The sequence below is a fragment of the Melospiza melodia genome, chromosome 4, assembly GCF_035770615.1.
Source record: "Melospiza melodia melodia isolate bMelMel2 chromosome 4, bMelMel2.pri, whole genome shotgun sequence".
Taxonomy (NCBI): domain Eukaryota; kingdom Metazoa; phylum Chordata; class Aves; order Passeriformes; family Passerellidae; genus Melospiza; species Melospiza melodia.
The window spans coordinates 69,390,766-69,404,573 of record NC_086197.1 but is presented as its reverse complement, the minus strand read 5'-3'; the positions used below and the strand labels follow the sequence as shown (position 1 = coordinate 69,404,573).

At 43.8% G+C, this 13,808-nt stretch overlaps 1 protein-coding gene across 1 annotated transcript; it reads left to right on the top strand.

The window, feature by feature from the left end:
- The first annotated feature begins 1,368 nt into the window (after nucleotides 1-1,368).
- Nucleotides 1,369-12,971, top strand: LOC134417630 (cathepsin E-like). Its single transcript, XM_063155077.1, has 9 exons — nucleotides 1,369-2,969; nucleotides 3,147-3,324; nucleotides 5,929-6,046; nucleotides 6,548-6,666; nucleotides 7,113-7,312; nucleotides 7,973-8,095; nucleotides 9,023-9,167; nucleotides 11,586-11,684; nucleotides 11,769-12,971. Exons 1-9 carry the CDS (start codon nucleotides 2,914-2,916, stop codon nucleotides 11,946-11,948), a joined length of 1,218 nt encoding a protein of 405 aa, XP_063011147.1. The 5' UTR covers nucleotides 1,369-2,913; the 3' UTR covers nucleotides 11,949-12,971.
- Nucleotides 12,972-13,808: the final 837 nt, after the last annotated feature.

Sequence of the window (13,808 nt, the reverse complement as noted above, 5' to 3'; positions counted from 1 at the left end):
GACAGGGCACCCGGGGAACAGTACTGCAACAGGAAAGAGAGCAGTCAGTGCTGAGACCTGAGTGCCATAAATCAGTTTTAGATGGAGAAGTTGGGCAGGGCATCAAGCCTGGAGAACAAAGATGATGGCACAGTCATCTGTGGTGGTGCTGTGGAATAGAGGGCCTGAAAGTTCCCTCTCTGATGGTGGGATGTGCTGTGCATGGCATCCCAGAAGCAAGAAGTCAGTTTGCACTGCATCAGAATCTCCTTTTAGACACTTCTTTACTGCTTTGATGCTCTGTGGCCTGTCAGAGGACCACTGTGGGGAATATGTCAGCAGATTGTTGTATTTGTTTTCATTTCTAAACAGCCGTGGCACCTTTTGAAGGTGAGCGTCCCTCCCCTTAAGGCACTATAGAATAAAGCTGTGGAAAACCAAATGCATTTGGCATAATTAATAATGAATAGACATCCACAGCAAAGCCTTGTCTTTTAGACAGATTTTTTCAGATAACCTACTAATCATAACAACACAAGAGCATAGCTAAGACTATATTAATGGTATAGTTTAGGCATATTTTTTCTCAATAATCCATATGTAGACAAATAACTTAGCAAAGTACTAAGTCTGCAGATATGGATATGGATTTTTTTTTCTACTTGAATTATTTCTCCTTAATGGAACTTTTAAGCCGCAGATAACTATTTCTTAGGGATCCTCTGCACTGTAGTTTAATCATTATTTCAGCTTATCAAAAAAGGTCACAATGACCTTTTGTTGCTGCATTTTGTACCTCTGTTAGCTAAATTAATGTCTGCTTGGAACATAGAGTTAGATCAGAGAATTTGGGAAAGAATAACCTCTGTGCATGGATTAATAAAGGGCTACACTTGCAGTAAAATGAACAATCGTGTTCTTTCTGAGAATCAGCCACTCAGTGGAGGCACTAAGGCAAAGGCAGTCCTCACAGTAGACCCAGACGGTGTTTTGAAAGCTTCATGTCTTCAAAGTCACCGTGGTGCCCTCCAACAGGAACATTATCGACTTCCCAGAAGCATTTGTAGCATTTGAGGAAAAGTTCAAGTGATAAAGGCACTCGGCACAGACATTGTCTTGCTCTTGTCAAAGCAGCGCTGCCCTACCCAAGGGCATGACATCTGCTCTGCTGTGCATCAAGTGACAGGTGGGGACTCCTTGAGAAATGCCTTTTCTTTCTAGATTTCACAAATCTTTGCTCACTATTCCCATTTCCAGCACCCAGCTCTTGCAGCTCAGTGGCTGGGATGACTGTGGGACGGAAAATGTGATCATTTGCTGATAACTTGTGTAAAATCTCTGAGTTCAGGAGAAGTGGGGAATATTACTCAGAGATATATAATTGAAAAAAATAGAAATCAACAGAAAATATGCATTTTTGAGATTCTATTATGTTTTGAAGCAAGATATTATAATAGAGATGCTGGTGCTTTTTCAGTTCCAAAGCTCTGCCTGCTGCTGTGTGATGACACCAGGCTCAGCCTTTGCTGTGTTTTTTTAGTCCTTACAATTTTGGATGTACATTGGAAAAAGCAAACTGTATTTCAAAATCTGGGGCAACTAATAAATAGAGCTCTAAACTTATTGATTTTAAGGCTCTCATACCCCATACTCAGTCTGACATAGCAAGGGAACTGACTTAAAGGAGCAATTTTTGTTTACTTTGTATTTATTTGAAGTCTGTGATGGGCATTTAGACCCCTTCTTGGCTCACAAATGCTGTGTGATTGGGTTTTTCTGCTATTTTTTCTTGACATTGCTGCTGGAGCAGAAGATGACAACTCCTGCCTCCTCTGTGTCCTTTGACATTCACTCCTTGCTGTGCTGTTGCACATCTGCTCTCTTTTGGGAGAATTCCTTAGTTCCAGTTCACCTTTGCATAGTGAGCAGTTTATTTTAAATACATGGTGTGTTGCGAAGAAAAAAAAGTGGTTGCTCTTTTCCCAGCATCCTGCCATAGCCTTTTGAACAAAAATGGCTGATTATTCAAAGTTAGCTTTAGTATGTGCTAGGCTGCAGTATGTGGTTGCTTACTGCTCTTTCTTCTGCAGAGGAAAGATTCAAGAAGTCTTGCAAGTAAACTGCAGACTCAGTGCTCTGCTTCCTCCTGGGCAGCTGACAGGCTGGGGGTTGTGCTCTGCCAAATCAGCCTCTTTTTGACACCATTATTTCTCTGCAGGCTAGACTTGAACCCACCTGCAGGGGTGGGAGCCACTAACCCCAGGAAACTTGCCCGAAAATAAATCCAAGAGAGCTCTTCCAAATGTCTTGCTGAAATGTGTGCAAAATTATTGCAGGTTTTTACTGTATGTTGCAGTATTGTACTGTTGTGTTTTTTACTTTGAAGATCCATTTTATGGCATGACAGTCACATTTATGTTTAGACTGGAACTCTCTCACAGATAGGGAATTAAACTTCAGCTGTTAGGAGGTGCCTTGTCACAAGCCCACCAAATGTCTTCTCAGCCCTGCTGAAATGTCTCCTGCAAAAGGGAAATGGATGTATAGTATATTATGTCCTCTTTCTCTGCATTGAGCACTTCTGAGCAACATCTCACTAAAGCAAGCTTGAAAAGCAGCAAGTGCTTGGACAGCTTCCTCTTTCTCATTCTAGCAGGAGCCACATTCAACCCATGAATGATATTTATGTAAAAGACATTAAGGATTGTTAGTTAAATGTCTGTTTGGTCTAGACTGTGCCCTGGTTATCTGAGTAGCTCCACTGGACATCACTGTTTGCACAAACCAGTCTGAGGGTAAATTAATCAGTTTTCTGCCAAAGCACTGACCTCCTGCGATTGATTGACCTGGCGAGCAGCCCTCAGCTGACAGCAGGCCATAAAAAAGGGACTTGTGAGCAAAGGAGTGTCATTAGACTCTGAACCTCTTGGAGCCATGAGGGCAAGACTGTTGGCAGTGGTTTACATCCCGCTCATCGTGGCTGTGGAACGGTAAGAAAACTCCTCTGCCTTCACTGGCATGGATCTCAGGTGGCTTCATGGGTTACCTGTGCTTGTTGCTACTTGAGGTTTCAAAAAAGAAACATTTTTTTTTAAATAAATGGAGTATATGACAGTTCTAGAAAGGACAATCAGTTTTTTTTTTGTGTGTTTATTTTATTTGCATAGAATCCCTTTGATTCGATTCAAATCTATCAAGAAACAGCTGAAGGAAAAGGGAGAATTAGAGGAATTTTGGAGGAATCACCACCCTGATGTTTTTGCCCGGAGGTATCTGCATTGTTTCCCTGCAGATATTGCTTTATCAGTAGGAACTGCTTCAGAAAGGCTGTATGATTACATGAATGTAAGTACAGTTTTGGTAATGCAATCATTAGGACTCATCATTCTACTGGAGGCAGGGTTCTTTTCCCAGCACATTTCAAATCTAGTCTGTCAATGAAATTATAGAGCTTGTGGTGTCTTGTTGCTTTATGCTATAAATATTAGATCATAAAAAAACAGGTTGCAATCTGTAAAATAAAGCATGTCTAGATCTAGGATAGCATGGGACCTGAGTAGAAAGCTGATGTAGAGTAGCAGTGGTAGTCCTGTGACAAGTTTTACTTTTGTACAGATCTGTAGTGGACTTGGTTGGGTCCCCAAAGAAATATGGGAGGTTTGCCTGTATCAGTCTTGGCAAACTACAGGGTTTTTCACAGCAGAATCTGATTGCTTCATTTAGTCATGTTCTATTTACCAGACTCTTGGATGCTGCTGTCTTATAAAAAAATCCCCCAAATCTCATTTATTTGATCAGGTGGAATCAAAAATCAGTGATGATAAAGACTTAAGTAGAGTTTTTTATTTTTCTGCTTTTATCTCTGGAGTTTAATATGCATTAAATACTGGAGACTGACCTTGGAGGATTTACCATCTAAACTGAAAAAGGAAAAAATGTTTATTTCTCTGGATGTCAGACAGGCAAGTCAGCAGGTCTGCCATTTTGTAAGCTGTCTTTCCTGGTTTTAGAATTTTGTCCATTTGGATGGTCTCTGTTTTCTGTTTTATTTGGTTTTTCTGCTATGCTTATCTGAAGGGAAACTAAGCTGCAGAAATGTGAAGTCTTCACCTGAACAGGGAATGGAATCGAAGGGAAGGCCAAATTCATTCAGCAAGAACTTACTGACACTTAAAGGCCATAAAGAATAAAGAAATAAGTATGTGAAGAACAACAAAGGACACTGAAACACTTCAACCTGCTCTAAAGCTTATTTCAAAGAGGGATAAATGAAAATCTCAAAACAACAAAGCAAATCCCACTTCCCCAGCATATTCAGGTAGCACCAGGAATGGTTTTATTGCAGTGTGTTTGTGGGGTTTCTGGTTGTATGTGTTTTGTTTTTGTTTTTTTTTTTTTTTTTTTTTTTGATGAACATCACTTAGGTTTGTTTAATGCAGGAAGAAATAGAATCCTACTGTATAGTTGGATGCTCTCTTAAATGGCATGCTTGCTTGCCCTTTCAAGATTGTGTCATTCAGACTGCTTATTCTGGGGTCAGAAACATCAGTTTATTAATCAACAACTGTGCACTTGAAGGTACATATTCAAATACTTGTATTACTGAAAAAAGTTTGGCACTAGCTATTGCTTTTCTATCTGTGGTTGAATTCCAGAAATACCTCTTCCTAAAAATAGGTCTCTTAATGCTGAAGTGCTCTTCCAGGGCCAGATAGGAGCACTCAGACACTTGTATTCGGGATGTGGATAAGCACTTTACTCCAGCATTCACGTGTTCACAGATTATCTCAGTCTCAATTGGTATCCAGGGATGGTCAGTGGTTTCTTCATCTGCTGGCTGAACTTTGTCCAGTACATCAGGCACAGTTTGTGCAGCACAATAGTTTTTCACTTGCTACAATAGTTGCTAATTACAAGGAAAAAGGGCAGCCACATAAGACGGTGTTTGTGCCCCTGTTCAGACCCTCTGAAGCTGACAGAGGCAGGCCGTTCTGATTTGCAACACTGTTTTCTTATTGACATCAGTAAGGAACAGCCTGAAAGTCTGTGTGGTCATGTGAGAGTTTCATCTTGAGGGTGACCTTGCCACCTCTGAAGCCAGTGCAAGAGGGTTTGCTGACTCCATAGGGAACCCAGCTGAATATTTGCTTAAAAGGCTTTACAAATGCCACATGTTTTTCATTCAGCTGCAGTAAAACCTGCTGCTCAAAGCCACTTCGTAGACATCGTATGATTATTCCTCTACATTTCTGTCTACTGATGAGGATCTTACTCTTCTAGTACACTAATTACGATTGACTTCCAGTCCTTAGAATCTGCTTTAAACCCAGAGAAGAGTAATAAACATAATCCTATTCATACTGGCCCTATCACTAACCCTAAGCATCCTCTTAACTGCACTAAACTTTTGACTCACCCAAATAACACCCGACTCAGAAAAACTATCCCAATACGAATGCTGATTTGACCCCCTAGGATCTGCCAGGATTTTGTCACAGTTTAGGGGATGCCTAGTGGTTATTTGATCCTGTTTCGTGGAGGAAGGTGAGATGGACGAGTGTGAGGCCTACGATGACGAATGGGAGGAGGAAGCAAAGGGCAAAGAATTGAGTTAGTGTGGAGTTATCAACAGAGAATCCACCTCAGGCTCATTCGACTAGTGTTTGTCCAATGAAGGAGATTGCTGAGAATAGGTTTGTGATTACTGTAGCTCCTCAGAATGACATTTGGCCTCAGGGTAGGACGTATCCTATGAAGGCGGTTGCTGTGAGGCCTAAGAGGAGAATGACTCCATCACGCTCCAGACACGCTCCGTGTGGCTGCCTTCCCGTTTAAATGGAATTGCACAGAAGGCCCTGAGGGAGCTCTGTGGGATGCTCCTGATCCCGGCTCTTCCCCAGAGCAGCCGGCGGGAGGCTGCGGGGGCTGAGGGCCTCATTCCTCCCGCAGGCTCAGTACTACGGGGTGGTGAGCGTGGGGACTCCGCCACAGAGCTTCACCGTCGTCTTCGACACCGGCTCCTCCAACTTCTGGGTCCCGTCCGCCTACTGCATCAGCGAGGCCTGCCGTAAGAAATGGTGCTCTCCCTGGCCCTTCTCTTGGCTTGGCTGCAGAGACCTTGCCCAGTTCTCCTTTCCCAAATGCTTGCCTGCAGCAGGGATCTGCAAGGGGAGGGTTTGGAGCATCCCTCAGGGCTGCTCTCCTCTCCCCAGTTTGCTGCTCTGTCCCTCACGGCAGCCAGGGCAGGCACCGGCTGCATCTGCCCAGAGTTCCTCTGCACCTACCATGAGGTAAAAGGTGTGAAAATAGACCTGGGAGACCTGTCAACAAAGGTGGGAATGGCCATTTCTGTTTTAATTTTTCTCTAAAATGCAAAATTATCTCTCAGGTACAGAAAAACTGGTATGTCTGCAGGGGAACTGAGGTGCCTGCAGTACTTCTTCAGCACTTTTCTCTTGAGAGAAGCAAAAATCTCGTTCTCCTACATCTCATTTTGTTCTGCATTGGGGAGTGGGTCGGTTGCCAGGACCTCCCTTCAGTGTAGAGGTGTCATTTTTTTTTTGTGTAGGGGTACACCAGAAATTTAAGTCCTTCAAGTCAGATTCATATGAGCATGGAGGGGAAGCCTTCTCCCTGCAGTATGGCTCAGGACAGCTTCTGGGCATTGCTGGCAGAGACACACTGCAGGTGAGTGTCCACCAAAAATGGCTGTCAGTCTCCAGATCAGCTGTTTGCAGGGCACTTCAGTTTCCTTGCCCTGGAAAACCTTCCCTGTTTTAGGCAAGGGCAGGGTGAGGTCCCACCAAGCTGAGAGGCGTGGGTTCTGCTTCAGCTTTGGGCTACCAACACAAATGCATCACATTTTAATTTTCATTTCTACTTGTCTTCTGGGCTAATGAAGAAGCAGCCACATAATTAAGGCATTCTAAGGAATCATTGCTGCCTACCTGCCAAATGGGCATGTGCTATGTTGATGCAAGCCACACAAAGATAGCCAGGGTTTATAAACTGAATGAATGCATTGATATGGATCAGAAATATGGCTAATTTCTTGTTATTGGTGGTGTCATTACTGTCAGTTGTGGTTGTTCTTTGCCTGGTTGATGGTTTTTTCTTTTTTTTTTACCAAACAGATAAGTAACATCTCCATCAAGGGACAGGACTTTGGCGAGTCAGTGTTCGAGCCAGGAACAACTTTTGTCCTAGCCCACTTTGATGGTGTTCTGGGCTTAGGCTACCCCTCCTTAGCAGTGGGCAACGCTCTGCCTGTGTTTGACAGCATCATGAACCAGCAGCTGGTAGAGGAGCCAGTCTTCTCTTTCTATCTGAAAAGGTCTGTCTTTAAAATAACACTGCTAAAATGAAGTAAATCTATTTTAACTGTTGATAGAAACAACTGTGCATCTGTATAAAGCTTCAACCCTAGAAAGACATTCCCCCCATTTTTTTGATACTTTGTGTTGTTTCTTTGTTTTCAATTTGACATTGAAGATTATAGCATGAAAAGAAAAAAAATGTCATGGAGAGGACCATGACTTTTTGGACAGAGATTTATTTTTGTTGGAGCGGGTCATAAATAAAAGTTCCCAGCTGAGACTCACCATGTCAGTTGCCAGAGGTTTCCCTCTGGCCCATGCAGATGAGGAGAAGTGCTGTGCTACATGCAAATAGCCACATTTCAGAAAAATCTGTTCCCTAATCTGGAGCCAGCTGCAACTCCACCTATTTCTTTAGTGTTTCCTCTGAGCTGAGAGCAGCAACTGGCTCAGCTTGCTCCCCATCCCTACCTTGGTGTACACATTAAGTCTTCTCAGAGATTGTTTGGAGGGTATGAGTTGGAAAACATAACAGTGATAATTTAGTAGTAATCCCTTTCAGCCATCCCTGTCTGAATTAAGAAAGGGCTGTGATTTGACTTTTGCTTTTGAAGTGTGATCTCATTGTGCATACTGGCACTCTCCCATGCCTGTGTTAACCTGTTTTCTGCTTTCAGAGGAGATGACACCGAGAACGGCGGTGAGTTGATTCTGGGGGGAATAGACCATTCTCTCTACAAAGGTTCAATCCACTGGGTCCCAGTCACTGAGAAAAGCTACTGGCAAATACACATGAACAAGTACGTGTGTATGTATGTATGTATGTATGTATGTATGTATAAAAAACCTGGTGAAATTCACCTCCCTAGCTAAACCCCCAGAGACAGAAACACCTGGTGGCACAGGAGCAGGAGGGCTCAGCTGCAGTGTTCTAGCCCCTCAAAGAGGGGTTCCCCAGGATGAGATTGGGGTTTGTTAGTTCTGCTGTGACCTGGGTGGCTGGTATCTGGGAGAGCGTGTTAGTATGTTTTAATATGATACACCAGTGGTCAAGATGAGTCTTGGTGGACTGTTCAGTTAAGAGGTTAAGGCACCCAGGAATAGAATCCAGCTCTGGGTCCTGCTTTCATCTGTCCTGCTAACTTTGGTCAAAGTAGCCAGTGTTCCTTTGTCCCACCTCTAGCACTCTGCCTAAATTGATGAGAACACATACCTGGGAGTGAGGACAAATTCGTCAGCAGGAAGCACATGGTTAGAGTTGTACGAGTCTCAAGAGAGAAAAGTGGGTCCACAGACATCCTTGTCTTTAGCAAAGCTTGGCAGCTAGTTTTAATCATAGAAACACAGAATCATTAGGATTGGAAAAGATCTTTAAGATCATTGAGTACAACTGTCAATCCAGCACCACTACCAAGTGCATCACTAAACCATGTCCTCCAGAGCCACATTCACACATCTTTTGAAAGCTTCCAAGGATGGTGACCCTACCACTTCCCTGGGCAGCCAGTTCCAACACTTCACAATGCTTTCTGTGAAGAAATTTTTCCTAATATCAAATCTAAATCTACCGTGGTGCAACTTGAGGCCATTTCCTCTTGTCCTGTCACTTGTTGTCTGGGATTAACTTCATCATACTCTGATACTTTAGCTAGCAATAATACAGTGTTTCAGTCACAGTTTATATGCCATTTGCTTGAATCTGCTTTTTTTTCTTTTTTCATTTGCAGTATAAAGATCCAGGGCCGGGTGGCATTTTGCTCCCACGGCTGCGAGGCCATCGTTGACTCGGGCACTTCTCTTATCACCGGCCCCTCTGCACAAATCAGGCGATTGCAGGCATATATTGGGGCAAGCCCATCAAATACTGGAGAGGTAAAAACTGTGCAGCAGAAAACAGCTAGAGAGGAAGAGAAACTGGTATATGATGCAAAGGGTTGAAAAATAACAGAAATGATGGCTTGGACAGGTGCCAGTGAAGGCCTTGTTTCCAGGACAGCACTGAGCTCTGAGCCAAGCTGCTTTTGACCTGTATGCCTTGTCCCAGTCCTTTTCCTAAATGTTGACTTTATCTTCTATACTGGTGTGTAAGGAAATAATGGGAACTGAGGAATGGATCTGTACTCTGCATGAGAGATGATTTTCTTTTGGAAGCTCAGAGTCTTTTTGAGGTCCCAGCTCTAGCTGTTGGCTCTCCCAGCCAGGAGGGATTTGGTGCTGATGGCCAGCCATGTCGGGAATGGTACTTTAATGACAGCCCCACAGTGGCTTCACTGACAGGGCCCCTCACTGTCAGCAGTTGGTGTCATGCCAGAGCTCCTGGGAGGGATGCACATCAGTGTCACTCACAACGCTGGCTCCTTGCAGGGTACAGGACAAGGCTTGCTGGCTCTTACTCTTCCTCCTGAACCTTACCCCACTGACCCTTTCCTGGTTTTCCTTTCTTCCCTGCTGCTGCTCCTGCATCTCCCTTGCTGACACTCCTCCTCACTCCTTCCTGTCCTGCCTTCAGGGAAAGAGCAGTTTATTTTACACCCAGTTTATTTTACCATCCCTATTGCTGGCCCTTGGCTGACTCCCACAGGTCACCAGCGCATTGCCACAGCTCCAGTGCTCAAGCAAAACCGAGTTTTTGTTAACTTTGTTAACAAACCCTGTGTGGCTTTTGTTAACTTTGCATTTCACAGAATATTCTGAATTGGAAGAGACCCACAAGGATCATCAAGTCCCTCTCTCAGGAATGGCCTGTACAGGAATGCAACCCATGGCCTTGATGTTATTAGCACCATGTTCAAACCAACTGAGCTAATCTCAGTTTGTCTTGATCCTGACCCAAAGCTACTCTTGGAAGAAAATTAAGAGTATTGCAAGTGCCCAGTGCACTGGACAAAGGGCAGACTAAAGTGGACTCTTAATTCACTTTCATTTTTAAGAGGAGGACTTGCAGTGACCTACCTCTGTGTAGCTCCTGAGGCTCCTGATTCTTTCTCAATCAAACCTTTAATCTTGATTTTGTTCAACTTTTTAGATACATGCCAAAGAGTATGCTGTGATAACAAGTTGATTTTATAATGGTTCATGCTAACACAGATAAAATCTATATTTCCAATGTACTTATACTGGCCTAATACAAACAAGGAATGGGTCATTGCTGTGCAGGTTCATATATACACCAGTGCTGACCTGAGGACATTCATCTGGTATCTCAGATTTCACAAAAATCATCCTAAAAATAGGAGTTTCTGTGACAGATTTTTAGCAATCGCAGACAGACTGCACATATTTACTCAAATTTATCCCAGTAAAAGTGAGTGTATCCATCCTGGGTTTTACCAGAACTTCTATCTCTTTTCAGCAAGGATTGATTTGTTCTGGATGTACTATTCTGTAATAGCTATGTAAAAGAATTATGTCTTGCTTCTTGTATCCTACAAATCATTTTACTGGCTTTTTGTACCCTTGTCCCATGATTTGTTTTGTTCTAATGGTATAACAGTTGGTAAGTGTGCACAAGATGTAGGGTTATGTTTTCATAAAATAGATTGAAAAACAGCAAAAAGCAGGTTTTTCCTTCTAGGAAGCCTCTAGAACATGACTTAAAACACTACAGTTTACAGCAAAGGTTCCTCTGGGACTTGGAGCATTCTATAGTTCTGTTTCTGACACCAATTTCTTCATGAAATAACTAGAAAGGCCAGGAAATTATCTTCTCTGTTACTGTAACTGAATATGTTATTTATGTACATTAATGATTGTGCCAGTGTTTTGTCCTTCTACTCTTTAAATCCCACTCCAGGGCAAAGTATAAGCACAAAGTGCTGTGTTCCTCACTAGCTTTTTTTCCCCCTAAAGTGATGGTATGTGGGAGGACCTGGGGTGAACTGCACCCATAGGGTGCTCCCTCTGTGGCTTGAGCAGCTCCCTCTGTCCTGTCAAGGCCAGAGCATTGGAGAGCTTTTGCTCAGCAGACCTTGCTGATGTAGGCTGACTGGGGCTCACATGCTTAGTTTTGCCTTTGAGTTGCACAGGGAGGATATCAGAGCCCCGTCACCTCCTTTCTCTTGGGACTTGCAAGGATTTTCATCAGCCCAGGGTCCCTAGGGTGCATTGGTCTGGGCTGCTGGGCTGGTTTGACTGAGTACACGAAAGCTGGAGGGCACTGTTAGGCTGTCAGCCAGCCTGATGCTGTTTCTCTGTAGTAAATTCACTATTACCTACTCTAAAAGCCTTGAATCCAAGAGCAATACTTGAAGAAAGACAGCAATCCCATCTCAGTCAGTGCGTTGTTCCCAGTTTCTCGTAGACTGCAGAAGACTGTCGAGCTTGCCTCACATCAGCTTCACGATCGGACACCGCGAGTACAGGCTGGCAGCAGAGCATTACATCATAAAGGTGAGTGTCAGCAGCAGCCTGCTCCTCACTCCCTGAGCTGGGCATGGAGCAGGCTGCTGCAGGCACCTGTGCTTTCCCTTCCAGGAGTCTATTGATGACCAAACCTTCTGCATGAGTGGCTTTCAGTCTCTCGACATCCCCACTCGCACAGGCTCGCTCTGGATTTTAGGAGATGTCTTCATGTCTGCATTTTACTGTGTTTTTGACCGTGGGAATGACAGAGTGGGATTTGCAAAGGCTGTTCACAGAAAGGATTACTACTGAGCTGTAATAGCATTTATTCTGTCTTAATGTAATGATCTTCAACACATGTGTGAAGAAGAGCTTTTACTGCAACTCTGGACCTAAATGCACATTGTGTTGTTCCTCTCTAAGTTTTAAGGACTTTGCAGTGATCCTTGTCCCAGACGATATAGTTTGGTTAAATATCTATATATGTTTACATCAGTGAAACAATTTTTCCTGAGTAACTCATGGACACTACAGCTCTCAGGATAAAGCAGCAGAGCCAGTCAGCACTCAGATTTGCAAAAGATCAGGAAGAATAAAAATGCTGAACTGTGCCAGGCTGAAAAGACAGCAGCTGTGTGTGGGGAAAACTAATCCTAATCGTGCCTGGTCTGGCTATCTTTTTTTCTTCTTGTGCACTAGTTTCCACCTAATTTCCTACAGCTTTCCTTTCCATCAGTATTTTCCATGGTTTGGGTTTTGTTCAACTTTATTTCCTGAGTGCCATGGAAATTCTCTTTAAATTAGCTTGCTCCAACCAGCTTATATAAAAGGGAATTTGACTGATGCCTGTGTGGCATCACCACTAATTTCAGCTACTGTTCCTTGCACAATTTCCTGCTCCTTACGCCACCTCTCAGACCTGCTTTTTCCCTGGGATTCATAATACCTTGATAATTCTCCTTTTTTGGGTCTCAGCATGTGATGTCTGTGCCTGAGGTCAGATGCTGCATTTAGTGCCTGACTCCTCTCCCCCTGGGCAGTGTGAGCAGCTGGAGCAGCATCCATTCACATTAGAAACCCAGAGTGCAGCCCGTGCAAAGGGATACCAGTGTTCCTCCCCCTCAGATGAGTTATGGGACCCGCTCACCAGCACTACACATCTACTGCCCCTTGCTCAGCCACTTCTTGTCAGCAGTGGCAGGAGTTTCAGATGGAACAGCCACAGGTAGCTGTGCTGATTTGGCAAAAGAGTCACCTAAATTCTACCCATTGGGTTATTTGTTCGGATTGCTAAAGCTGATACTGCCCCCATACATATGAATAAAACTTTACCAAGCAAAATCTGCTTTACCTTAGTGCTGTTTCAGTTACATTTAATGTTTCTTTACAGTGGTTCCAGTGTTGGGAGGAAGGGGAGTTGAGGGTGGAACAAGAATTGAAAATTCAGGTTGCTCTCTGTCCTGGAGGATAAAAAGTATGTTGGCATGTTGGGGCTGCTTGTATCTTCCTAAAGCCTGCAAATGTCTGTAGTCCCAGCCATGGGCATGGGCACCTTCCCAGCAGGGCAGAGCCATGGGCAGGTGGAGACTGGCCCCATGGTGGCCCCTGGAACAGAGGTTGGTGGCCCCCAGGCACTTTCTGCTGCTGTCTGTCTGTCTGGATGTGCCTGGCACAGACCAAAGGCAATATCCATTGTTGGCCTTGGTGGAATCACAGCCCCTAGATTTTAAGTTTTCAGTTGTAAGACTCAATAAGGATTACAAAAACAGGACGGTTTTCCTGCAGGTATCTCTAAATACTGATCTTGCCTTCCACTATGAAATAATCTTTCTCCCTGGTGCCTGTTTCCATGGCTCTCTATTTGCAGCCACATTGTGTTACACATTTGGCATCCAGGCTATCAACCTCTAGCAAAAGAGACTCTGCTGCCAGCTGCCTCTTTCTGCAGATGAGACTGAGCTGTGTGAAGTTACCCTGTATTTCAGGCCAATCTTGCCTTGATTCCCCTTTGTCCATGTCACTCTTAAACAGTGGATTGACCATGAGCTAACTTATTTGTCTAGAAAATGTCATTTGTTTGGTCATGAGCCAAGACAAACAAACATCTATAAAGCCCCATCCCCCATTTAACAGCAGCAGGGTATTTTTGTTTTCTCTACTACACAGCATACT

Coding starts and splice junctions, on each gene's coding strand:
- LOC134417630 (XM_063155077.1), top strand. CDS start 2,914: ATGAGGGCAAGACTGTTGGCAGTGGTTTACATCCCGCTCATCGTGGCT. Junction 7,313..7,972: donor TTCTCTTTCTATCTGAAAAG/GTCTGTCTTTAA, acceptor TTCTGCTTTCAG/AGGAGATGACACCGAGAACG. Junction 11,685..11,768: donor CAGAGCATTACATCATAAAG/GTGAGTGTCAGC, acceptor TTTCCCTTCCAG/GAGTCTATTGATGACCAAAC.